This window comes from Rana temporaria, chromosome 2 (genome assembly GCF_905171775.1).
Source record: "Rana temporaria chromosome 2, aRanTem1.1, whole genome shotgun sequence".
Taxonomy (NCBI): Eukaryota; Metazoa; Chordata; class Amphibia; order Anura; family Ranidae; genus Rana; species Rana temporaria.
Window position 1 is genome coordinate 59,719,780 of NC_053490.1, and position 25,194 is coordinate 59,744,973.

General features: G+C 44.8%; 2 protein-coding genes across 2 annotated transcripts in view; both read right to left on the reverse strand.

Annotated features, from left to right (window-relative positions):
* Nucleotides 1-24,342, reverse strand: part of KBTBD3 (kelch repeat and BTB domain containing 3) — a 49,891-nt gene extending 25,549 nt beyond the window's left edge. The window contains exon 1 of the mRNA XM_040340240.1: nucleotides 24,192-24,342. The gene's annotated coding sequence lies outside the window, so the exon portion shown is untranslated. The remainder of the gene's footprint in view (nucleotides 1-24,191) is intronic.
* LOC120929050 lies at nucleotides 1,289-11,835 on the reverse strand. Its single transcript, XM_040340241.1, has 2 exons — nucleotides 10,819-11,835; nucleotides 1,289-2,124 (listed from the first exon to the last, which is right to left on the reverse strand). The coding sequence occupies exons 1-2, from the start codon at nucleotides 11,501-11,503 to the stop codon at nucleotides 1,484-1,486; spliced, it is 1,326 nt and encodes a 441-aa protein (XP_040196175.1). The 5' UTR covers nucleotides 11,504-11,835; the 3' UTR covers nucleotides 1,289-1,483.
* Nucleotides 24,343-25,194: the final 852 nt, after the last annotated feature.

The following is a 25,194-nucleotide window of genomic DNA, read 5'->3' on the forward strand; positions in this document are numbered from 1 at the left end:
AAATAAACGCTGTTCGCCGCCATTAGTAACATATTTTTTTAATAAAAATGCAATAAAACTATCCCTTTTTTGTAAACGCTATAAATTTTGCCAAAACCAATCGATAAACGCTTATTGCGATTTTTACCAAAAATAGGTAGAAGAATAGGTATCGGCCTAAACTGAGGAAAAAAAAAGTTTTATATATTTTTGGGGGATATTTATTATATAAAAAAAAAAGTAAAAAATATTGAATTTTTTTCAAAATTGTCGCTCTATTTTTGTTTATAGCGCAAAAAAAAAAAAAACCGCAGAGGTGATCAAATACCACCAAAAGAAAGCTCTATTTGTGAAAAAAAAAAAAAAAGAAAAAAAAAGTCAATTTGTTTGGGAGCCACGTCGCAATACCGCGCAGTTGTCAGTTAAAGCAATGCAAGGGTTGAATCGCAAAAACTGGCCCGATCCTTTAGCTGCCTAAGGCCCCTTTCAGACGTCCGCTCCGCCTGTCCGTTATTACAAGTCCGTTAACGGACTTGTAATACATCCCTATGGGATCGCGTCCGTTAGCGGAAGGAGCATCCGCTAACGTCCGCGTCCGTCGGGATCCGGTTTTCGGACGGAAGAAAACCCTATTTTTCTTCCGTCCGGCGGAACGGAACTGATGCAGACGGACAGGGCAGAGCGGAGCTGAGACAGGGCGGTCCCTGCACTGTGTGCGGGGACCGCCCTATCCGCCGACAGCTCAGCGGGGATCCCCGCTGAGCCGACGGAGACACACGGAGCGGACCCAGAAACGGTCCGCTCCGTGTGAAAGAGCCCTAAACGTCCGGGTCTTAAGTGGTTAAAGGGGCTGTCCGAGGCCCACCAACTTAGGCTGTTTTGCCAAAGATATTGCTAATCTAAATGAGATTTATTCCTATTCAAAAATGACAAAACACTTCCATCAGCAGGGACCAGTGCCCATAGCATTTAACAAACTGTATACACAGCTGATGGAGAGCTGCAGTAGCTGTGCTGAACATCACTCAATGCATGGGAGACTTGAATGTCCTCTACATGGACCACAAACAATATTCCCAGCCGATGCCTCTTAAAACCAAAAGTTATAAAAAAAAAAAAATTTAAAATAAACTTTAAGGCCTTATTAGATACTGTAAATCTAGAATATTTATTTAAACTTTAATTTTTGTAAGTTGCTAGACCTCTGATGCTCCGTCTGGCGGCTATATTGGCCTACTATGCTCCTGAGTTTCAGTTCAATATTCATGGTGGATGAAAAAAAAAAAAAAAAAACACAATACACATCCAATAATTCGCTATAGAGAACTGGCTTTTGATATTTTTTTCATTTATTCAGTATTCAATTTCTAACAGTTGTGCATTTCTGAACTATTGTACAAGATAAACCTATAGCAAACTGTACACTTTAAATACAGTGCAGAAAGTTCCCAGTTTTCATTTTTCTGTAACTTTTATAAAGGTCTCCTCGTCAGCAGAAGCCAGACTAGTGAGCAGCGCAAGGAAATTCACCCGTTTGGTTCCACCTGGACCTTCGTTCTTGTAGAAGGTCATGTATCAGGACCCGGTCAGTTTGTTGCTGGTTGGCCAACTGCTGGATGCTTTCAGAAAGCCTGTCAATGTTGTTGTTCATCTGAATCAATATGTGATTCCTTTGGGTTTCTACTTGCAGCATTTTCTTAGCAGTATCATAATTCACATTGATATTATCGGTCAACTGGCAGAAATCCACGTGTAGAACGTTCAGTTCATGCATCATGCTCTTGCGGAACAAGTGCTGATTGGCCTTCACGATATTTAGATATGTAGTAGGAGTCAAGGCTCGAGAGAGTGTAGAATGAAGCTTTTTACTTGATGAATACAGAGATCTTTTTTTGGGGGGACCACGCAAATTTTCTTTGGTCTGCAGAATATGAGAATCTGTGACGGTGGGCTCCGACGGGTTTGAATCTTCACTGTATGTTGGAGTGATATCTGCGAGTACAGACGACTGCTCCTGTAAAGAATTGCCACGTATTACTGGAGATTCCTCCGTTTCAGAATCCAAGGAAATTGGGAGTTCAGCATCGGAATATAAAATGTCTTTCTGCCGATCTTGGTCTTGAGAATGCGAAAACCATGAAGGTCCTGAAAATAAGGGAAAAAAAGCATTATATAAAAATTTTTGGCCAAATGACAATGCCACCAAGAACTGAAGCCTTGTACACACGACCGAGTTCCTCGGCAAAAACCATCAAGAAACTTGCTGGGAGATATTTTTTTGCCGAGGAAACCGGTCGTGTGTACATTTTCGGCGAGGAAACTGTCGAGAAACTCGACGAGCCAAAAAGAGAGCATGTTCTCTATTTCCTTGACGGGAATGGAGAAAATTGGCTTGTCGAGTTGCGACGGCTTCACAAGGAACTCGACGAGCAAAACGATGTGTTTCGCCCGTCGAGTTTCTCGGTCGTGTGTACGAGTCCTGACAGTTGTCAGAATCAGTCAGATTTTTGTACATTTCAAGAACTCGGAAAAATTATACTCCAGCCTTTGTTCAATCTTCGTACACCAGAGGAACCCTTGAAATAACTTTCAGGTCCCAGAGAACCCCTCGTAAGTTCATCAGGGATCATTGGTGGTAGGTGGGAAGTAGAGCTGCACGATTAATCGTCAAGAATCGTTATCGCAATCTTTTTCCCGTTGCGATTCTTGACACAGGGTTTCACGATCTTTGACATGAAAAGAATTCTCTCTGCACTTGATATGCAAAGAATTTCCTCTCTACTCTCAGCCAAAAGTCAAAGGGGCAGATCCACAAAGATCTGCCCCGGCGCATCGTATATGAGATGCGCTACGCCGCCGTACCTTACCTGGCTTTAAATTGAATCCATAAAGATTTTGCGCGGTAAGTTACGGCGGCCTAGTGCATCTCAAGCGGCGTAACGGCGCGGAATTCAAATGCGGCGAGTAGGGGGCGTGTTTCATTTAAATGAAGCGCGTCCCCGTGCCGAACGAACTGCGCATGCGCCATCCCTAAATTTCCCGCCGTGCATTGCGCTAAATGACATCGCAAGGACGTAATTTTTTTTTAACATAGACGTGAATTACGTCCATCCCGATTTATGGACGACTTACGCAAAAAAAAAAAAAAAATTCTAATTAAACGCGGGAACGACGGCCATACTTAACATAGCAGGTGTAACTATAAGCCACAGAATAGTAGCTTTAACTATACGCCGAAAAAAGCCGACTAGAGACGACGTAAAGAAATGCGACGGCCGCTCGTACGTTCGTGGATCGTCGGAAGTAGCCAATTTGCATACTCGACGCGGAAAACGACGGGAACGCCACCCAGCGGACGCCGAAGAATTGCATCTTAGATCCGAAGGCGTACGAAGACGTAAGCCTGTCAGATCGAACCCAGATGCCGTCGTATCTTGTTTTGAGGATTCAAAACAGAGATACAACGCGGGTAATTTGAAAGTACGCCGGCGTATCAGTAGATACGCCGGTGTACTCGCTCTGTGGATCTGCCCCAAAGTCTGGGCAATCTGCCAAGTCTGGGCAGCCTGCCAAGTTTTGAAAACATTCTTTATCAGTGGAAAGTTAAGTCTAAACATTGTATCACATTGACTTTTACATCAAAGGAATAAACTTCTGCATGTAAATTAGGAACATTAAACCACTTAATCACCAAACCTTTTTCTGACAGCTCTTTTCAAGTTAAAATCATTTATTTTTTTTGCTAGAAAATTACTTAGAACCCCCAAACATTATATCATTTTTTAGTAGAGACTCTAGAGAATAAAATGGCGGTTGTTGCAATATTTTATGTTGCACTGTATTTGTGCAGCAGTCTTTTTAAATGCAATTTTTTGGGAAAAAATTACTTTAATGAATAATAAAAAATAAAACTAGCCAGTAAAGTAAGCCCCTTTTTTTTTTGTATAAATGTAAAAGATTTTACGCCGCGAGAATCGTGATCTTTATTCTAAGCAAACAAATTGTGATTCTCATTTTGGCCAGAATCGTGCAGCTCTAGTGGGAAGAATGCCTCCCTTACAGGGGTGCTCAGAATGATAACCTTGCAGTCGTACAGTTGACTCTGCCAAGTGGTATTGGAACCAAAATTATGCAGGCAACATCAGATGGAAGATCAGTTAGTTGCAACTCAAGGAACCCCCAGCCACTTCTGAAGGAAGCGGACTGGTTTACCCTATGCAACATGGGTAGCAGTACCGGAAAATTCTCTGGCATACAATATGAAGATGCCCAGTCCCCCTCCAGGCAAAACTGCTGGGACAAGGTCCTTTGGCAATGGGAAAGATGGATAAAGCTTTAATGTACCTATGGCAGGCCACAAGCACCGCCAGCCAAGCCCAAAGATCATTTAAAGATGCCTCTACCATAAAGATTACACATCTTTATTACACAGATTCAACACTCCTGGACTAGAGAGAAAATGTAAGCCTGCCATTGCTGACCTGTTTGAAAATGCTAGTTTGCCTGGCTGTCAAGCACATCTAACGGTTTCAAGACTTCCTGAGTCGCTGATCTAGGTGAATATGCAGATTAACCCCTTCACGCCTAGCTGTCCCTACAATTGGGCTATTATGCCCTGGGGGGGCAGGAAGAACTGTCACATGACCGGGAGTTGGTCGATCAGGCTCCCAAACATTACTAGAGACCAGGAGCAGGCTCTCAGCACAGAAACTTATGTCTCCCATGGATGCAAACAAGCCCACCTTTTTGCTGCTGCATATACGCTTTATGCAGGCAGCAAGAGGTTAAGGCTGCATTCACACCTAGGCGTTTTTACGCCCGACGCCATTGCAGCCTGCAATACGCTGGAGGGGTGATTTAACATTGTCGGCTATGGAGATGGTTCACATCTCCACGCCGAAACTCCGTACGCCTGAAGCTCAAAACAAGTCCCGGACCCTTTTTTTCTGGCGGCTTTCGGCATAGCCGACAATGTTAAATCACCCCTCCGGCGTATTGTAGGCTAAAAAAACGGCGCGTTTTGTCGCGGCAAATCGCGGTACAATATGCCGCGTTCAGGTGTGAATGCAGCCTAAGAGCCCTTTCAGTGGCGTTGCTATGGGGGTGCGGACTGCACCCGGGTCACACCCGCCAGAGGGGTGACACCGCTACACACAGTTGTAACTTGCGGAGCGCTGCCCTTTCACACTGGGGGGGTGTGCGTATCGGTGAAGCGCCGCTAGTTTAAGCAGGGTTTTACCGCTGTTATAGGTGCGATTCGGGTGGGAACGGGACGCTTTTAACCCCCTAGAAGGGGTAAAAAAAAAAAAAAAAAGTGAAAAGCGCCCGTGTAGTGCCGCTGTCCAAAGCGATTTGCAGGCACTTCGCCAGCGCTGCCTGTGCATTCCAATGGGCAGGGGCCGTGGAGGAGAGATGTATACACCGCTTGCAAACCGCCCCAAAGATGCTGCTTGCAGGACTTTTTCAACGTCCTGCACGCTCACCGGTCGAGTGTGAAAGCACGCGGACTCTCACACTGGGACTGCAGATAAAGCGCCTGAAAAAGGTCTCCAGTGTGAAAGGGGTCCAAGAGCTCAGACTTCATATGCAGTATGTTTCAGGTCAATAACAACACACCATGTCTGCAATACATAACATTTCCCCAGAAGTTATCCCTTTAAATAAATACAATACCCATTGACCTGCAATACTCAGAACTTCTTGCCAGACAACTAGCATTTTCAAAACCAGCAATGGCAGCCTCCGTATTTCTCTGGGCACGTCTCTTTTTAGTCTTATACACATGACCTTGTATAAAAGCGTTCGGTACAGCAAGCTTCGAGACAAAGCATTTGAAAAACTTTCAGCAATTTCCTTGAAGCCTTTTAGTAACAGTTGACACCAACTAGATGAAGTAACACACAGCAATGCATGCTGGCATCCCAATTTCCCACCTTCTCAGCGAAATATGCATGATATGCGCGGTGTATTGTGCAGCCCATAAATGCCCCTATAATAATACCGTTCACATGTTGCAGCCACAAAGCTTCACAATTTTGAATTTGGCCGGGGGAGTTTGACAGGCGGCACCAACTATCACACTCTCTGTGAAGTCAATGGGACAGTGATGGAACTTTGAGGCCGAGTTCACACTGAAACGCACAGCTTTCGGAGTGCTTTACCACTCTGGCAGCTGTCCGTTACCGGCTGGGGCAGTGTGGTACACAAAGCAGCCCATCACACTTCTTTTTTGTTTTGTACAAACTTTATTTGAAGAAGTACAAAATGTACACTTCATTCAGGGCACTGCACAGCAGTGCAATGCACTGCAATACCATGCAGCAGGTCGGCATTTGAGCGCAGCCCTAGGCTGTGTTGCACTGTAAATGGAACACATAGGAAACAATTGGTGCAGCAAAAAGTCTGTCACCACACACTGGGGTTGATTTAGGCCCCTTTCAGACTGAGGCAGGAGCTGCGGTGGCGGTATAACGCCGCTAAAAAGAGCGGCGCTATACCGCCGGGATTGCCGCGGGATTCGGCCGCTAGCGGTGCGGTATTAACCCCCGCTAGCGGCCGATAAAGGGTTAATACCGCCCGCAATGCGCCTCTATAGAGGCGCATTGCGGGCGGTATTGCCGCGGTTCCCATTGTTTTCAATAGGAAGGAGCGGTGAAGGAGCGGTATACATGCCGCTCCTCTCACCGCTCCAAAGATGCTGCTGACAGGAGATTTTTTTGTCTCCCGCCAGTGCATCGCCTCAGTGTGAAAGCCCTCGGGCTTTCACATTGAGTCTGCAGTGCAGGAGTTTTTCAGGCGGGATAGCAGCGCTATTTTTAGCGCTTTACCGCCTGAAAAACTCCTCAATGTGAAAGGGGCCTTACTAAAACTGGAGAGTGCAAAATCTGGTGCAGCTGTGCATAGAAACCAATTAGCGGCCAACGTCAGCTTGTTTGGTTAAGCTTTGAGAATTAAAATTGGAAGCCGATTGGTTTCTATGCAGAGATGCACCAGATTTTGCACGGGTTTTATTAAATAAACCCCCACTGTGTAAATTAGCCCCAAAGCACATGTGGCACAATAGTTCAATGCAAAATCCCTGTTCAGGTGACAGTATCTCCTCCCGATCATATGATAGCCTCCGCTTTCTGTGGATCACTTTTCAGAGGGGTGGTGAACCAGGGATGAGTTTAGGTTTGTTCAGATCCTAGTCTAAACCCTCCTGCGCTATCCTGCGAGGAAGCGGTCACTGCAAACCGCCAACCATAAGTGACTGAGGCATCCTGGTGGATATCTTAGGCGAACTTCACACTGGCATTAAAAGCAGTCATTTTAGAGTTGTTAACCACTTAAGACCCGGACCTTTATGCAGGTAAAGGACCTGGTCAGTTTCTGCGATTCGGCACTGCGTCGCTTTAACTGACAATTGCACGGTCATGCGGTGTGGCTCCCAAACAAAATTGGTGTCCTTTTTTTCCCTACAAATAGAGCTTTCTTTTGGTGGTATTTGATCACCTCTGCGGTTTTTATTTTTTGCGCTATAAACAATAGAGCGACAATTTTGGAAAAAAAAAAAAAAAAAAAAAAAAAAAAATTTACTTTTTGCTATAATAAATATCCCTAAAAAATATATATACAATTTTTTTTTCTCAGTTTAGGCCGATACGTATTCTACCTATTTTTGGGTTATAGAGTTTAGAAAATAGAAGATAGTTTTATTGCATTTTTATTAATATTTTTTACTACTAATGGCGGCGATCAGCGTTTTTTTTCTTGACTGCAACATTATAGCGGACACATCGGACAATTGTGACACATTTTTGGGACCATTGTCATTTTCACAGCAAAAAATGCTATAAAAATGCATGGTTTACTGTGAAAATTACAATTGCAGTTTGGGAGTTAACCACTAGGGGGCGCTGAAGGAGTTAAGTGTGACCTCATATGTGTTTCTAACTGTAGGGGGCGGGGCTGGACGTGTGACGTCATTGATCGGGTTTCCCTATAACAGGGAACACACGATCAATGACACTGCCACAACGAAGAACGGGGAAGGTGTGTTTACCTTTCAAGTCTATGGTAACGCTCCGCAAATGCTCTGGTAGGCGGTTGCAGAGCGTTAAGATTAGTTCATTTACTTCAATGGAATAGGCATTGGTGGAGCGGTTTTAATGCACCTTAACGCTCATAAATAAAACGCTTTAAATTTGCCCATAGGGCATTTTTAACTAGTCATTAAAGTGGTTGTAAATCCTTACAGACCACTTAGACCTACAGGTAAGCCTAGATTAAGGCTTACCTGTAGGTGCAAGAAATATCTCTTTAACCTACACGGTTAAGGAGATTTTTGCAAGAAAGGCGGCACCGATGTCTACGGCACTTGCATGCCGTAGACAACGGCGCAGGCGCACTGAGCGTGCCGTTAATGAATGGGATCGTGCCATCCCTGGCGGCGCATGCGTGGAAGTGACGTCATGACCGCTCAGGCCAGTCACAGCGCCGGAGCAGCGATACAAGGAAGTCACTGCAGGTGAGATGGCGGCGGTGGAGGAGAGGAACGAGGACCACTGCGGGGGCTTCAATCTCAGGAAAGTAATTCATAATGAGCTAGTATGCTATGCATACTAGCTCATTATGCCTTTGTCTTGCAGGGTGTATTTTTTATTTTTGTGGGTTTACTTAATCTTTAAACACTTGTAAAATGCCAGTCTAATGTCCATACTAAAGCGCATTAACGCTCATACTAACGCTATAGGAGCGTTAGAATTTTAGTCAAGTGTGAACGAGCCCTTAGGTAGGTTCTTGCAAGGATCTAAACACACCTGAACTCATCCTTGGTGTACACCTCGCCAAAGGCTTCAGAAAAGCTGCTGGAAGATTTTATAAAAGCTGCACCCTGTGACAGTTATTTACTAAAACTGCATGGTGCAAAATCTGGTGCAGCTCTGCACACAACCCAATCAGCTTCCAGGTTTCATTGTCAAAGCTTAATTGAACAAGCTGAAGTTAGAAGCTGATTGGCTACCATGCACAGCTCCACCAGATTCAGAGTGCTGCAGTTTTAGTAAATCCTCCCCTGTGAGTACAAGGCCTTATGCCCCATACACACCATTTGATTCTCTGTGGATTTTTGTCTTTAGATTTACAAAAACCATGTAGTGCAAGGGCCTGCCTGATTGCATACAAATTGATACTCTTAAAGGGGTTGTAAAGGTACACGTTTTTTTCACCTTAATGCATTCTATGCATTAAGGTGAAAAAACATCCAAGGATTAGCGGCCCCCAGCCCCCCATTTAATTACCTGACCCCTCGAAAATCCCACGCCGTGAACGCGCTGGCTTCTCGGCTCATTCATTGATTGAAAACAGCGCAGCCATTGGCTCGCGCTGCTGTCAATCACATGCAATGACGGGTCGTGCCGGGGGGCGGGGCCGAGTGATACAGTGAGTGACTATAGCCGCCGGCTGCATCACGGGAGCGTGCCCGCAAGAACTAACCACCATGCAAGCTTGATCACATGAAGGTGAGACAGCCGCCGAGGGACCCCAGAAGACCAGGTTCGGGGCCACTGTGTGCAAAACGAGCCGCACAGTGGAGGCAAGTATGACGTTTGTTATTAAAAAATTAATAAAAAAAATTATGTTACCTTTACAACCCCTTTAACCACTTGTCCACAGGAGGACGTCATATGACGTCCTCGGCTTTGTGCGGTGATATCTGAATGATGGGTGCAGCTACAGGCATCATTCAGATATCGCCGTCTTCAGCCGCCGATTCTGTGCACGATAAGAACGATAAAAGCGGCGGTTCCACCGCTTGATCGTTCTTATAGGCAGTGGGAGGGGACGGCCCCCCCGGGCTCGGAGAGCGAATCGGTCGGCGCTGCCTGGAAAGCATAGAGGTGACTGGTGACCAGATGGTCACCAGTCATCCCTATGACCGTCGGAGGTCTGGGCGCGACGTTATGACATCACGCCCGGTACCCGGAAGTAAACAAAGCCGCAATCGCGGCTGTCGGCATTAGATCAGTGATTTTTTTTTCATCGATTTCATGCTTGTAAGCCTGGAGGAGAGATGTGGGGTCTTATTGACCCTACATCTCTCCATAAAGAGGACCTGTCACACTGATTGCTTTTACAAGGAATGTTTATATTCCCTGTAATAGGAATAAAAGTGATGTAAAAAAAAAAAAAAAAAAAAAAAAGAAGTGTAAAAATAAAAATGTTCTCAAAACGCCCCTGTCCCCGTTATCTCGCACGCAGAAGCAAACACGCATGCAAGTCCCGCCCACATATGTAAACGCTGTCAAACCCCACATGTGAGGTATCGTCGCGTGCGTTAGAGCGTGTGCAACAATTCTAGCACTAGACTGCCTCTGTAACTAGTAACCTGTAAAAAATTTAAAGCGCGACATGTTAGGTATCTATTTACTCGGCGTAACATCATCTTTCACATTGTATTAAAAAATTGGGCTAACTTTACTAGTTTGTTATTTTTTAATTCATGAAACAGCTTTTTTTTCCCCAAAAAAAGGCAATTGAAAAATGTATATTCCCTAGGGTGTCTGCTAAAAAAAATATATATATAATGTTTGGGGTTCTGATTAATTTTCTAGCAAAAAAAAAAAATTTAGATTTTTACATGAAGGAGAGAAGTGCCAATATAGGCCCGGTGGACAAGTGGTTAAGGTTTGAACTCCTATTATATGGTTTTGGTAAATCTGAAGACAAAAATCTAATAGTGTGTATGGGACTTTAGCAGACGATTTCTCGCCAAGCCCTGCGGCCCGATCACACACACAGGCAAATATCACCTTTCAATCATTATAGCACATACAAGCAAGCAATGCAAACACTTACCGGCCTCCTCCTCCAGGTACGGATCTTGCGGTTGATCGGAATCAAAGAACTCTATGCCGTCTATGATTTCGGCCGGCAGGACCTTCTTCAGCTCCTCCTCATACTTGGTGTAGTAGACCTGGATTGGAGGGGATCCTTGGTCCCCATCGATTTTCTCTCGGTTCATCTTGTTCCTCACCTGCCTCTTCATGTCGTTGACCCTCTTCTTGCAGTGATGTACGGTTCGCTGTCGGTGTCCCACCCCATTGACAGCGGCGCAGATCTCCTGCCACATCTGGCTTTTCTTGTAGAAGGAGATCTTGGACTTCTGCTGGCCCAGTAGCTTCTCATAGACCGGCAGCAGTTTGGAGACGAGGACCATGTTCTCCGCTTGGGAGAAGCGAATGTTCCGCGGACGCATGGTCAGGTGGGGCTCATCCTCCTCGGTCTTCAGGTCCTGTACATTCTTCCACAATCCATGGGAGCGGAGTTGTCTTTCTTCTTTCCATCCATGCCGAGCCTTCCCCCGGCCTCTTCCCCTCCTGGTCTGCAAATGACGCCTTAGAGCCGGAGAGTATGGCGGGGCTCCACCTTTAACATCTCCCATGCCATTATTTTCTGCCATCACTGTCAGAGAAGACGTCAGGGATCTGCTGCAGCTGCTGCTACCTCCTCCTCCTCGCCGTCTTCTTCTGCGACCTCTCATTCTTATTATTTTGTTTTCTCCCCCCCAATTAGAGTGACTGATGATATTTAAAAAGCCCCCTGTGATTGGACACAGGTGTGCTCACCAACCTGACTATTGTTCTCACCTGTGCAGAGAGCTGGGGCAGAACACAGGAGACAGACTGGGGATGATTTACTAAAAGGAAATAATTCCCTTTCCAAATGCACAGTCCGTCTATCTCCAGACTTTAGTGAATGAGATTCCATCATCGGATTATGTGCAAGCAAAATTACTTTCTTTTATTTTCCTTGCATGTCGGCATTCTTTGCAAATGTCACTGCAATCACTAAGGCCTGGTCCACACCTATGCAGGTTGCATATTCCAGGTGCATTTTGCATTTTTCAATACACATTTTTGATCCATTGAAGTCTATGGAACCAAAAACCAGAAAAAAGTCCCTGGTGCTATTCATAAAAATGCACAGATGCGAACTACGTCCATAGGAAACCATGTTATATGGACTGTAGTGTGTTTCTGCAAAACTGAAAACACACTAAGGCTGCATTCAAGGCGATTTGCGGCGTTTTTTACCGCGATTTGCCGCGACAAAACGCGGCGTTTTTTACCGCGATTTTCGCTGGAGGGGTGATTACACATTGTGTAATATGGCCAAACGCCGAAGATGCCTGAAAAAAAGGGTCAGGGACTTGTTTTGAGCTTCAGGCGTTTCGGCGTTCGGCGTGGAGATGTGAACCATCTCCATAGCCGACAATGTTAAATCACCCCTCCAGCGTATTGCAGGCTGCAATAGCGGCGGGCGTAAAAACGCCTAGGTGTGAATGGAGCCTAAGTGCCTGAAGCGCGACGCTCAAAGACGCTAGAGGGGAAAAATAACATTATTCTCTATAGAGATGGTTCACATCTCCACGCCGAACGCCTGTAGCTCAAACAAGTTCCGGACCCTTTTTTGTCGCGCGTATCGGGCGGTTTGGGCGTATTTGAGCGTTTCCATTTCCCATAGAAAGTAATGGAAATGCTTGATTCAAGCGACTTGCGCGACAACGAGCGTTTGCTACGGGCGTTTTGTCGCTTTAATCAATAGAACTTTTCACCCAGTCAGAAGATTAAAAAAATCTACCAACATAGCAACAAGTGATGAAAAGATGATAATTTTTCCTATTGGCTAAAATAAAAAACATCGAAGTACAAAAACGTCGGACAACGCTGTATGCAAGCGCGCAAATAAGCATGAATACGCGCGACAAAACGCCGGAAAAAAACGACCTAAGGCTCGATTCACACCTATACATGTTGCTTTTGAGCGTTTTTGCAATGCTTTTTGTGGTGCTTGCGATTTTACCGCGATTTGCGTTTTTATTTTTTATTTTTTTTTAGCCAGTAATTTTTATTTTTTTACATTTCCTTTAACAACCAGCTATAAACAGGTTAAGCAAAATCGCGGCAAAATCGCGGTACTTGCGTTTTGGATGCAGGTCCATTGAATTCTATTGCATGCAAAACGCTGCTTTTTGCAGGAAAAAAAGTCCCCGACCCTTTCCAAAAACGCAGAGGCACAAAAAACCATTGATGTGAACATTTTCCATAGGAAACCATGTTAAAAAAATTCCCTGTATTTCTGCAAAATGCATCAAAAAAGCATTAGTGTGAATGGAGCCTAAAAAAGGCATAGGTGTGAACCAGGCCTAATGCTGGATTCACACCTATGCAGTTTTAGTGCTTTTTGCCTTTTGCAGGTTTGCACTACAGCCCATTTAAAGCGGTTGTAAACCCCCCCAAAAAAACAACCTGCAAGACAAAGGTATAATGAGCTAGTATGACTAGCATACTAGCTCATTATGCATTACTTACCTTAGATCGAAGCCCCTGAAGCTGTCCTCGTCTTCCCCTCCAGCCGCAGCCATCTCTCCCGGAGGATACTTCCGGGTATTGCCACTCCGGCGCTGTGATTGGCCGGAGCGGCGATGACGTCAGTACGCGCATGCGTGCAGGAGCCGCCAAAGCCGGCATTCTCCATTTAGAAAACCGGCATTCTCAGTGCACCTGCGCCGTAGACAACGGTGCATTCTCTTTGGCAAATATCTCCTAAACCGTGTAGGTTTAGGAGATATTGCAAACACCTACAGGTAAGCCTTAATCTAGGCTTACCAGTAGGTGAAAGTTGTAATGGAGGGTTTACTTCCATTTTAAGGCTGGATTCACACCTATGCCTTTTTTGTGCTTTTTGAATTTTGCAGATTTGCACTACAGAACGTGTTCCATAGGAAACAATGGTAAATGAACTGTGGCGCAAATCTCCAAAATGCAAAAAGCACAAAAAATGCCTAGGTGTGAATCCAGCCTTACATGGTTTCCTATGGAACACGTTCTGTAGTACAAATCTGCAAAATGCAAAAAGCACTAAAAATGCATAGATGTGAATCCAGCCTAATGCCGCATACACACGATCATTTTTTGGCATGAAAAAAACGTTGTTTTTCAAAAACGTCATTTTAAATGATCGTGTGTGGGCTACACATCATTTTTCAGGTTCTGAAAAACGAAAAAAAAAAAATTCGAACATTCTGCATTTTTTAACATCGTTTTAAACTATGTCGTTTTTCGGGTTGTAAAAAATGATCGTGTGTGGGCTAAAACGATGTAAAAAACCCACGCATGCTCAGAAGCAAGTTATGAGACGGGAGCGCTCGTTCAGGTAAAACTACCGTTCATAATGGGTAAGCACATTCATCACGCTGTAACAGACAGAAAATCGCAAATCGTCTTTTACTAACACGGAATCAGCTAAAGCAGCCCAAAGGCGAATGGAACTTTCCCTTTAGGCCAGGTTCACACCTATGTGAATTGAGTGCGGCTTAAACCGCATCCAATTCGCAGGACATTTCAAAATACATTGTTTTCAATGAGGCTGGTTCACATATGTGCGATGCATTCGCACTGCGCATTGCCTCCAAACCGTGTGCGGTTTTTATGTCTTGGGGTGCGGCTCAGGTGCGAATTCAGTCCCATTATCTTCTATGGGTACGCATCTAATTCGCAGATGTGTTCAGTTCTCTTCAGGAATTTCTCTCATTCAGCTCAATACAATTCTCCCCCACTCTCCTCTCACCCGGAACTTCTCCCAGGTCTCCAAATTCGCATCTAAAACGTTGCTAATCTGCTGAACACTACTCTTATCTCTCTGCAGAGATAAGAGAGCTGAAATTCGCAGCGCACTAGTGCGATTCCGGCCTTATAGTGCCGTCGTATGTGTTGTACGTCACCGCGCTTTGCTAGAGCATTTTTTAAAAACGATGGTGTGTGGGCAACGTCGTTTTAATGATGAAGTTGGGAAAACTTTGTTTTTTGGACATGCTGAAAAACAAAGTTTTTTTTCATGCTGAAAAATGATCGTGTGTACGCGGCATAAGCCCTCGTTCGCATTGAACGCAGCTTTGAAGTCGTGTGACTTCATATGAAATCGCACAATTTCAAGGCTTCAAGCATGGATGTCTATTAGACCCCTTTCACACTGAGGCAGTTTTCAGGCGTTTTAGCGCTAGAAATGGTGCCTGAAAACTGCCTCCCATGCTGCCCGTATGTGGGAGTGTTTTTACACATGGTGCGCTTGTCGGACCTTAGAGTAAGGTGACCAGATTTTTAAAATGAAATCCGGGGACATATTTTTTCTTTACTAGTAATGGCAACAATCAGCGACTCTCTGCCCGTCGCCGCCCGCCTCACAGCCTCTCAAGTCTTACTCTTCGGGCCCTGGCTACTAATGGATGGGGAGTGGAGGAAGATCACTCCGCCAGGGAAGGCAAGGAGATAGGCAGGTGGCTGGCCAGGATTTGAGCCAAGGCAGAAGAACATGCGAGCGAAGCTGAATGGGCATGCGCCCGAAACAGAAGAAATATTCCCTCCGCTCCGACCAGCACATGATCATCAGAAAGGGGCACAGATAATGGGAAAAATACACCCCCCCTATGCTAGTAGGCACGGCGGAGCGGGGGGTGTAATTCAACTTTTTTTTTTTTTTAATTCTGCACTGATTGTCTTTGAAATTGCCCCTGCCCCCTATTAAATCAAATCTGGGGACAAAACCGGGGACAGACTTGGTCCGGGGACAGTGTCCTCAATCAGGGGACTGTCCCCTGAAACTGGGGATGTCTGGTCACCCTACCTTAGAGAAAGTCCTGCAAGAAGCATCTTTGGGGTGGTTTGGGAGCGCTCCAAAACACTAGGGCTGCAACTAACGATTATTTTCATAATCGATTAGTTGGCCGATTATTGTTTTGATTAATCGATTAATCGTATAATAGCCTTGTTGGGCAGATTACAAAACACAAATTGCCACAAAAACACATTACATGCTTTTCTGCAGCTTCTCCATTGAAGTATATTAAACCAAAAAAAAAAATAGCACAGTTTTGCGTTAAAAAGTCCTTGCCCTTTCCAAATACACAGCAGCCGAAAAAAAATCATGGATCTGAACGTGTCCCATAGGAAAACATGTAAATGAACTGTAGTGCGTTTCTGAAAAAAGCAGCCTGAGAGGTTTAGTAACATAATGGGGTTAAAAAAACAAAAATAAGTACAAAAAGAGCAAATAATCGCTACTGTAAGGGGTTCATTTTTTTACTGTGGGACAGTGAAAGTAATATTTACAGTAGCGATTTGCTTTTTTGTACTATAAAAGGCAATTTTTTTTTTTAACCCCATTATGTTACTGGCCGATTAATCGATTATGAAAATTGTAATCGATTAATTTCATAATCGATTAGTTGTTTCGGCCCTACAAAACACCCCTGCCCATTGCAATGAATGGGCAGCACTACCGAATCACCTGAAAAAGCAATTCGGAAGCATTGCACCGATTGTAACGGCGCCATTGCTGGCAATAGGATGCGACTTGTCATGCGATTTGACCTGTCCAATGTGAATGAGGGCTTAGGTTGATGGGGTTGATTTACTAAAACTGGAGTGAGCAAAATTTGGTGCAGCTGTACATAGAAACCAATCAGCTTCCAGGTTTTTTTTTGTCAAGGCTTAATTGAACAAGCTGAGGTTAGAAGCTGATTGGCTACTATGTACAGCTGTACCAGATTCTGAGCGCTTCCATCTTAGGCCCTTTTCACACTACAAAATAAATCCGTTTTAATAATTCGTATTAAAATTCGTCAGATAATGTTAAAAAACGGAAGTTATACGTCCTTTATAAAATATCATTAAAGTCTATGGGATTTTTTTATGTTCCGTAAAGATCCGTAATAGTCCGTTATAACGTACGGACGTTAGTTGTAACGGAATATGTGACGGGTCTTGCACTATTTTTTGTCCATTTTTTGTCCGTTGCAAGTAACGGATATATTAACGTCCGTTATATTTTAACATTGAAGTCTATGGCGCACGGACGATAGTAAATGTCTCCGTAAATGTCCGTTATGTTAACGGACGTTAATTTTACTGAGCATGCTCAGTAAAGACTTCTGGAGCTGGACTTCAAGAACGGGTGAAATGGTTTTTATTAACGGACGTTAGAAAGGAATGATATAACGGATGTATACGGATATATACGGATAAACATTATCCGTTTTCAATAAAGGAAGAATGGTAAAATATTTATCCGTATGTATCCGTTATTAAATCCGTTAATAAACGTCCGTTAATAGGTGTAATAACAGTAGTAACGGATATTATAAAACGGACATACAATCCATAGTGTGAAAGAAGCCTTAGTAAATCATACCCAATGTCTCCTCACCGCCTGTCAACTGCCCTAGAAAATCGATTCACAGCAAATCACTCTTCAGAGGGCTAATGCAAGTGTAAGGCTAGGTTCGCATTTATGCATGTGCGGCTGATGTGTTTTTGTGGTGCGTTTGGCAATTTTCATGCGCATTTTTTTCATTTTGTGTTTTTTTGGGAAGTGTTGATATTGCATGAGGGAGGTGTCTGTTGTCATGTAGGAAAATGCACCAAAAATGCACGAAAATGCATGTACATGCTTTTATCATGCATTTTTATATGGAATTCCACTGAAGTCTGTGGAGCTCAAAACGCACCGTGCTGCATGCAAAGTCCCTGCACCTTCCCAAAAAATGCATTGCAGGGAAATACATGTGAACAGGACTCATAGGGAATAAGCTTAAATAGACTGCAGTGCTAAAAAACGCATAACTGTGAACCCAGCCTGAGGCTGCTTTGACACTGAAAGCGCCGGCCATTAGCGGTAAAGCACCACTTGTTTTAGGCCACTAGCTGGGCGCTTTTAACCCCAAAGAAAGGGTTAAAAACTCCCATGTTGCGGTACTTCCAAGACGCTTTTTGAGGTGCTTCAGGAGCGCTGCTCATTCATTGCAATGGGCAGGGGCGTTTTGGGAGCGCTGTATACATGCTGCTTGCAGAGCCTTTTCTAACGTCCCGCAATCGCACCGCCCAGGTGTAAAAGCACCCATTGCAGAGACTGGGAGGCAGTTCTCAGGCGCTTTACAGGCGCTATTTCTAGCGCTAAAACATCTGAAAACTGCCTCAGTGTGAAAGGGGTCTAAACAAGCCCTGGGTTTGCTCTTCTGAGGGTGGTGGAGCAGCGGCTTGGAGGCATTCTAGATGCCGGGGTTCTGTCGAAAAAGCCAACCTGTCAGATCAGCTAACGGAAGTGACGTTCAGCTGACTGACCAAAAATACTTACTGCGCATGCGTTCCAGGTTTGCTAATCTGACAGAACACCTGCAGTCAGAAGGCAGACGAGGACATCTTGTTACACCCAGCCAAGTCTTACATTTCAGACTCATTTTAGAAATAAAGTGAGCTTATCTGCTTAAATACAGTATTTTGAAACCCGGGAGACTGTTTCGATGTTGAATTTTGAAAGCAGCAAAAAGCCAGTGTTCTGTCAGATTAGCAAACAATCTAGCGTGGCCAAGTGCAGGGTGTACCAAGATGGTTGTCACAGGTTTATGACTGCGGGTTTGCATTGTTCTGTCAGATTAGCAAACTTGTCATATCCGCTAACCGCTAACGGAACATCAAAACATTCAAAATACTGTATTTAAGCATATAAGCTCACTTTATTTCTAAAATGAGTCTAAAATTTAAGACTTGGCTGCAGGGGTCAAGTCCTGGGGAAAAAAGTGTGGGAACTCCCACCCAAGATCCACTCCCCCACCAAAAAAATGATACGCTCATATGCATAATTACTAAACCGCATGTTTGTTTTTTTTCGATCCACTGTACCTTAGTAATCCTTTATGTAACTGGAAGCAAGTTCTTTCTAAATCCTGCGATAACTCGCGACAGACCTCCGCAATGTCTCCTGGGAACAATGATAAAAGCTCCCAGGAGACATTGCGGCATCGAGGAAGTGACGGAATTCCCGCACACTACCTGATGAATCCATACAGGAAGCGGCCAGTAACATAAAGGATTACTAAGGTTCGCCTGCCCCTGACAGTGACTCGAGCTGGGCATCGCCACTTAGTGAAGGATTGGCTCGGCTGCTCTAGTCCTGCAAAGGGAACTGAGTTCCTGCTGTGAAAAAAGTGCAGGAACTCCGTTCCCACGCGTTCCCGCAGGACTTGAGCCCTGCTTGGCTGGGTGTTACAAGATGTCTGTTGCCGCCTTCTGACTGCAGGTGTTCTGTCAGATTAGCAAACCTGGAACGCATGCGCAGTAAGTATTTTTGGTCAGTCATCTGACAGACCATCACTTCTGTTAGCTGATCTGACAGGTTGGCTATTTTGACAGAACACCGGCATCTAGAGAGCTTTTTTTGCTGAATTGGGATTTTGAATGGGATAATTGTGCTGCAACTGTACGCCGAGCATTTGGCTCACGGTTGCGACAGTCCCATTGACTTTGTTCCAGGTAAAAAATCCAATAAAAAATAAGCCGGCCGGCAACAATACAAACGCCCGTCCATACGGGACATGAAACAGCACGGTGACGTCAGCCCGTCGGTTTCCCCCGACGCGTTTTATCGCAAGTCTGACATCAATTCAATTCTTTTCTGCTTTTTCTCCGGGCTGCTTTGACCATCAACACCGAGTGTGGATTTGAATGTTGAGCTGCTGACCACCTTCAAGATCAACAGTCCATAGCAGTATATGGTTCGATCGGTCACCTGAGGCTCCTGGAGGATAAAGGCCCTGGCTGGGTGTTAGCCACAAGCAGGGGCGGACTGACAACTCATGGGGCCCCCGGGCAATAGAAGATTATGGGGGCCCCTGGGCTTACAGAAGGTCACCACGCCAGGAGGCAGTGCAGAGGCAGGGCAGCTAAAATCTCGGGATTTTCACATCAAAAGCATGTCGGTTTCAGACATATCAGGGACAGGTGTAAAAAAAACATAGATTTTTACTTACTGTCCCTGGTTTTACTGAGCCTGGCAACCCTGATGGGGCCCCCCTAGTGGCATGGGGCCCTCAGGCAGTGCCCGAGTGCCTCAATGGTCAGTCCGCCCCTGGCCACAAGCTTGTAGTTTTTTGAGTCACATGTGACATGACCTTTGGAAAACACACCACATGTAAAATCGCCCGCATTTTCTATCAGCGAACCCTATTTTTGGCCGATAATCACTAGAGATTGTTTTGTACTTTCAATAATGGTAAACAGGACAAATAGAAAGGATGAATCCACCTAAGGGGGGTACAGACAGCAATAAAAAACCTCTCAGGGGTTCTAATCCCTCTCCACTCTATCCAACACTAAGCCAGTTCACACTACATGCAGTCCAGTGCGTTTTTTTTTTCTGCATCAAAAATGCATGGAAAGTAGGTTATTGGATTTTCAGTGGCATAGTTCACACCGGTGCTTGCAGTTCCAGAAAAAAAGTAGAACTTGCTGCATTTTTCCTGCACTGGACTGTACTGGAACGCTGGAAAAAGCATTAAAAATGCACTGGAACGCACCAAAAAACGCACTTGAACACACATGTCCTTATTTAAGGTTAAGAAAAAAGAGGGGGAAAAACTCACTGGAACGCAACAAAAAGTGTATTTTTCCATTGGAAATTCCGACCGTGTGTAGCCCCATTGGAGTAATTCCATGGGAAATTCCGATGAATTCCAGCAGAGTTTAGATAGAGAACGTGGTTTGGTGTTTACATGTTTATTGATCTGCATATATTCTCTTCATAGAACCTATGTCTGCGTAAAAAAAATTGCTCCCTGAAGAAGACCGCTACTACGAAGGTAGAAACGCGTAGGGGCTTTTTCGCACATAGTGCTTATATGCATATAGTACTGTTTAAATTTGAATTGTTATTGTTACCATGTTGTGATTCATTTCTTTGTTTCTTTTTGTTTATGGATTGATTTTTTATCAAAGCTCATATCCTGAGTCCCCTTTTTGTCGAGGGGCTCTCTTTTGATACCCTATTTATTCCAATAAATTTATACTTTTTTACCTACTTATTTATATCGTGCTGCAACACAAAGCCCCTAGGGGAAAATTTCAGATAGAGAACATGTTCTATTTTACTCCGATTGGTTTTCCGTCGGAATTCCGATGTGAATTTGGTCGGACAAAGGTCTGATCGTGTGTACGGCGCTTTAGACTCCACCGCCCAAGTAAAAAAATGCCACCGCTGTGAACCCATTTGGATGTATTCTTCAGTTAAGATGCAGCTTGGAGGGGGTAAAACTGCTGCTCAGCCATCTAATTTTACCACTCGCCTTGTAGAAGAGCCCTTAATTTTTAAAGCCCAACTGAGCCTTTAAGGCTCATATACACATGTGGCAACCCTTGCCTTCTCTGAGAGGCGATCTGTGGTGGATCACTCTTCAGAGGGCAGTTGGCAGGCGACTGGAAGGTGATATGTTGCCTTCTCACTGTCTGTTTTAACTCTCAAAAGCCTGCAACACCGTGCTGCAACTGTGTGCATTGCATGTGGTTGCAAAGTGATTGTGGTGCAGCTCCATTCACTTGAACGGGTTGCATTTGACAGCTGTGCTGCCTGCTGAACTAGACAGGAGACGGGGATAAAAAAATTTGCAGCGGCCTCCGTGGCTTAAAAAGGGTGGTTGAGGAGCGGTAAAAATGCAGCTCAACCTCCTATTTTTTCTGTCCACAAGTGTAATCTAGGTCTGAAAGTGTAACTAAAGGCAAAACTGTTTTAGTGTTGGATAGAGTGGTCATAAGCTAGAACCCCTGTGAGGTTTTTATTGCCGTATCGAGAGATTCACTCTCCCTATTTACCATTATCAGTGAAAGTGAGAGAAAATCCCAAAAGTTGGGTTGTCCCAAATAAGTGATCAAGGGAGATTCTTCCAATGGGGACACTAGTTCTGGTCACCTGGTCTGTACCTATATGATTCTTTCATCATTGTTTTCACACATATAGAACTTTCTTTTGGTGGTATTTAATCACTGCTGGGTTATTTTTTTATTTTTTGCTAAACAAACAAAAAAAAAAGACCAAAAATTTAGAAAAACAAAACAGCAAATTTTTCTCCTTTACTGATGTCCGCTGATGAGGCTGCACTGATGAGACGGCACTGATGGGCGTGGATAGGTGGTACTGATACGTGGCAGTGATGGGCACTGATAGGTGGCACTGATGGGCTTTAATAGGTGGTACTGATACGTGGCAGTGATGGGCACTGATAGGTGGCACTGATGGGCTTTAATAGGTGGTACTGATACGTGGCAGTGATGGGCACTGATAGGTGGCACTGATGGGCTTTAATAGGTGGCACTGATGGGCGTTGATAGGTGGCACTGATGGGCTTTAATAGGTGGTACTTAAAGGCACTGATAGGCGGCCCTGAAGGGCACTGAGAGGTGGCACTAATGGGCACTCACATGTGGCACTGATGGGCGTTGATAGGTGGCACTGATGGGCGTAATAGGTGGCACTTATAGCCGGCACTGAGAGGCAGGGCTGTGGAGTCGGAGGAAATTTTGGGTACCTGGAGTCGGAGTCGGAGTCAGCAAACAATGCACCGACTCCAACTCCTACTAAATTTAGATTGTTGAAACATTTAGGAGTCAAAACATTTATCTACCGACTCCACAGCCCTCCTGAGAGGTGGAAATGATGGGTGGCACTGATGGGCACTGATAAGTGGCAGTGATGGGCACTGGTAGGTGGTGCTGATAGGCAGCACTGATGATGAAGCACTGATTGGCGGCACAGATAGGTGGCACTGGTTAGCAGTACTGATGAGCACTGGTAGGTGGCACTGGTTAGCAGCACTTTTGTTTGCTGTGTAGGACCTCTTACAAAAGCCGGCAATTGGCTATTTTTTTTCTCCTCACACGGGGCGTGCGAGAGCGTGAGCACAGGAGGACGCACATGGACGCCCTCCCGGCAATTTAAGCCCACGCTGTAGCCATCTTTCGGCTATAGCGCGGGCGTGAAGTGGTTAATTTGCAAAGATTTACCTTCACTTCCTGTTCTGGCTATGGGACAGGAAGTGAAGGGAAATCTCCCCAATGGGACAGGGATGGCCAAAAAAAACTTTACATGAGTTATAACCCTCCCTTACTCTATCCAAACTGGAAAAAAAAAAAAAAGTTTTTCCTATAGTTCTATTTTACTTATTTAGTTAAAGTGGTAAACTCTGTTACACCACTTGTACCTACAGGTAAGCCTATAACAAGGCCTATAATAAGGCTTACCTGTAGGTACTGTCGTACCTGCTGATTGGCTCCCGCTGTGTCCAATCACAGGTGGAGATGGTTGCCGGCGGTGTGCGCCTGTCCCAGACCCTGTGCACTAAATCACATACAGGTACGTGATTTCACACAGGAGGGCCGCTCTGCACGGGGCGGTCCTTAACAGGTTAATGGATAAACCTCGGATTCTGACTATCGATGTAATGCGGAATGTATACTTTACTTTCTTTGTTTTAATACGTTGTTTATGCATGATATTGTTTTAGTCTTTATTACATTTAAGTAGAATTAAAGGCAATTTTATTTTTATTTTGGAAAGAATAAGGTAGGGTTAGAACTCCTGCCAGTTTTTGTCATCTGTGTCTCACTGTGGAAATTTCTCTTCACTTCCTGCCCCATAGCCACAACAGGAAGTGAGAGGAAATCTCTCCGAAGTGAGGAAATCCAAGGGTGTCCCCATTGGAACATTTCCCCACTATTCCTGTTGTGGTGACAACTCAAAATCTGGGATTTTCTTTTACTTTTCGACCAAAACGGTAAACAAACAAATCGTAGGAATCTCCCTTAAGGGGACACAGGCAGCAATAACAACCTAACAGGGGTTCTAATCCCTCTCCATTCCACCCAAAACTAACAAAACATGCCTTTAGTTATACGTTTAATTCTTTATTTACATTCATATTTATAGATTTCTTTTCCCTGCCTAAAAAGTAGAAGCAGTCGTCCCCCTTCTCATCACATGGCGGCTCTTCAAGGTGTAGAACAAAGGTAGGTGACTGCGCCATTCCAGCTGTTGTGGAACTACAAGTCCCATGATGCATTGCAAGACTCTGACAGCGCCAGGCATGACTCCCAGAGACAGGGGCATGATGGGATATGTAGTGCGATGATGACAGCTGGCTGTTTGTGTACATTCTTCATACATATGATCTTCCTATAGGCAGTGATTGGTCGGAATGTGCTAGGTCCTATCTTCATAGACCTCCATGATCTCTATGACATGAAGGCAATTTACACATCACACAGCTCTGAACTCATCTATAGGCTGCCAGGCCTGGGGCTCATCCCTCCATGGAGGATGGGGGAGGGGAATGGGCAGCTGACACTCACCGACCCCGGCAGAGCTCAGTCCTCAGCGATCTCCTCCATCTGTCATGTATGGGGACACGGAGAGGTGACAGATACAATGGAGCATCCGTACATCCCTCATCCAATCAGGAGGAGCCTTCCACATTCCAATCAGCCTGGGCTACGATTCCAAGTCTCCCATTTGCTGTCTGTTTCCAGTGCTGTGATTGGCTGAATATGTCATGGGGGGAGGGGGTCAGTGCAGGCAGACAATTAGACTGTCATCTATGGGACTGAGCCATTCATTACAAGGACAGGGACCGAGCAGGGACTTTGTGCTGAGAAGAAAGAGTTCATGGAGGATCAGGACTGGGCACAGTTGACAGAGCTAGCAGCCTAGATTCTAACTGTCCCTCTATTATAGGACTTCCCTCTGTCCTCATTTATAGGACTTCCCTCTGTCCTCATTTATAGGACTGTCTGATTCCCTCTGTCCTCATTTATAGGACTGTCTGATTCTCTCATTTATAGGACTGTCTGATTCTCTCATTTATAGGACTGTCTGATTCCCTCTGTCCTCATTTATAGGACTGTCTGATTCCCTCTGTCCTCATTTATAGGACTGTCTGATTCCCTCTGTCCTCATTTATAGGACTGTCTGATTCCCTCTGTCCTCATTTATAGGACTGTCTGATCCCCTCTGTCCTCATTTATAGGACTGTCTGATTCCCTCTGTCCTCATTTATAGGACTGTCTGATTCCCTCTGTCCTCATTTATAGGACTGTCTGATTCCCTCTGTCCTCATTTATAGGACTGTCTGATTCCCTCTGTCCTCATTTATAGGACTGTCTGATCCCCTCTGTCCTCATTTATAGGACTGTCTGATCCCCTCTGTCCTCATTTATAGGACTGTCTGATTCCCTCTGTCCTCATGTATAGGACTGTCTGATTCTCTGTCCTCATTTATAGGACTGTCTGATTCTCTCTGTCCTCATTTATAGGACTGTCTGATTCCCTGTCCTCATTTATAGGACTGTCTGATTC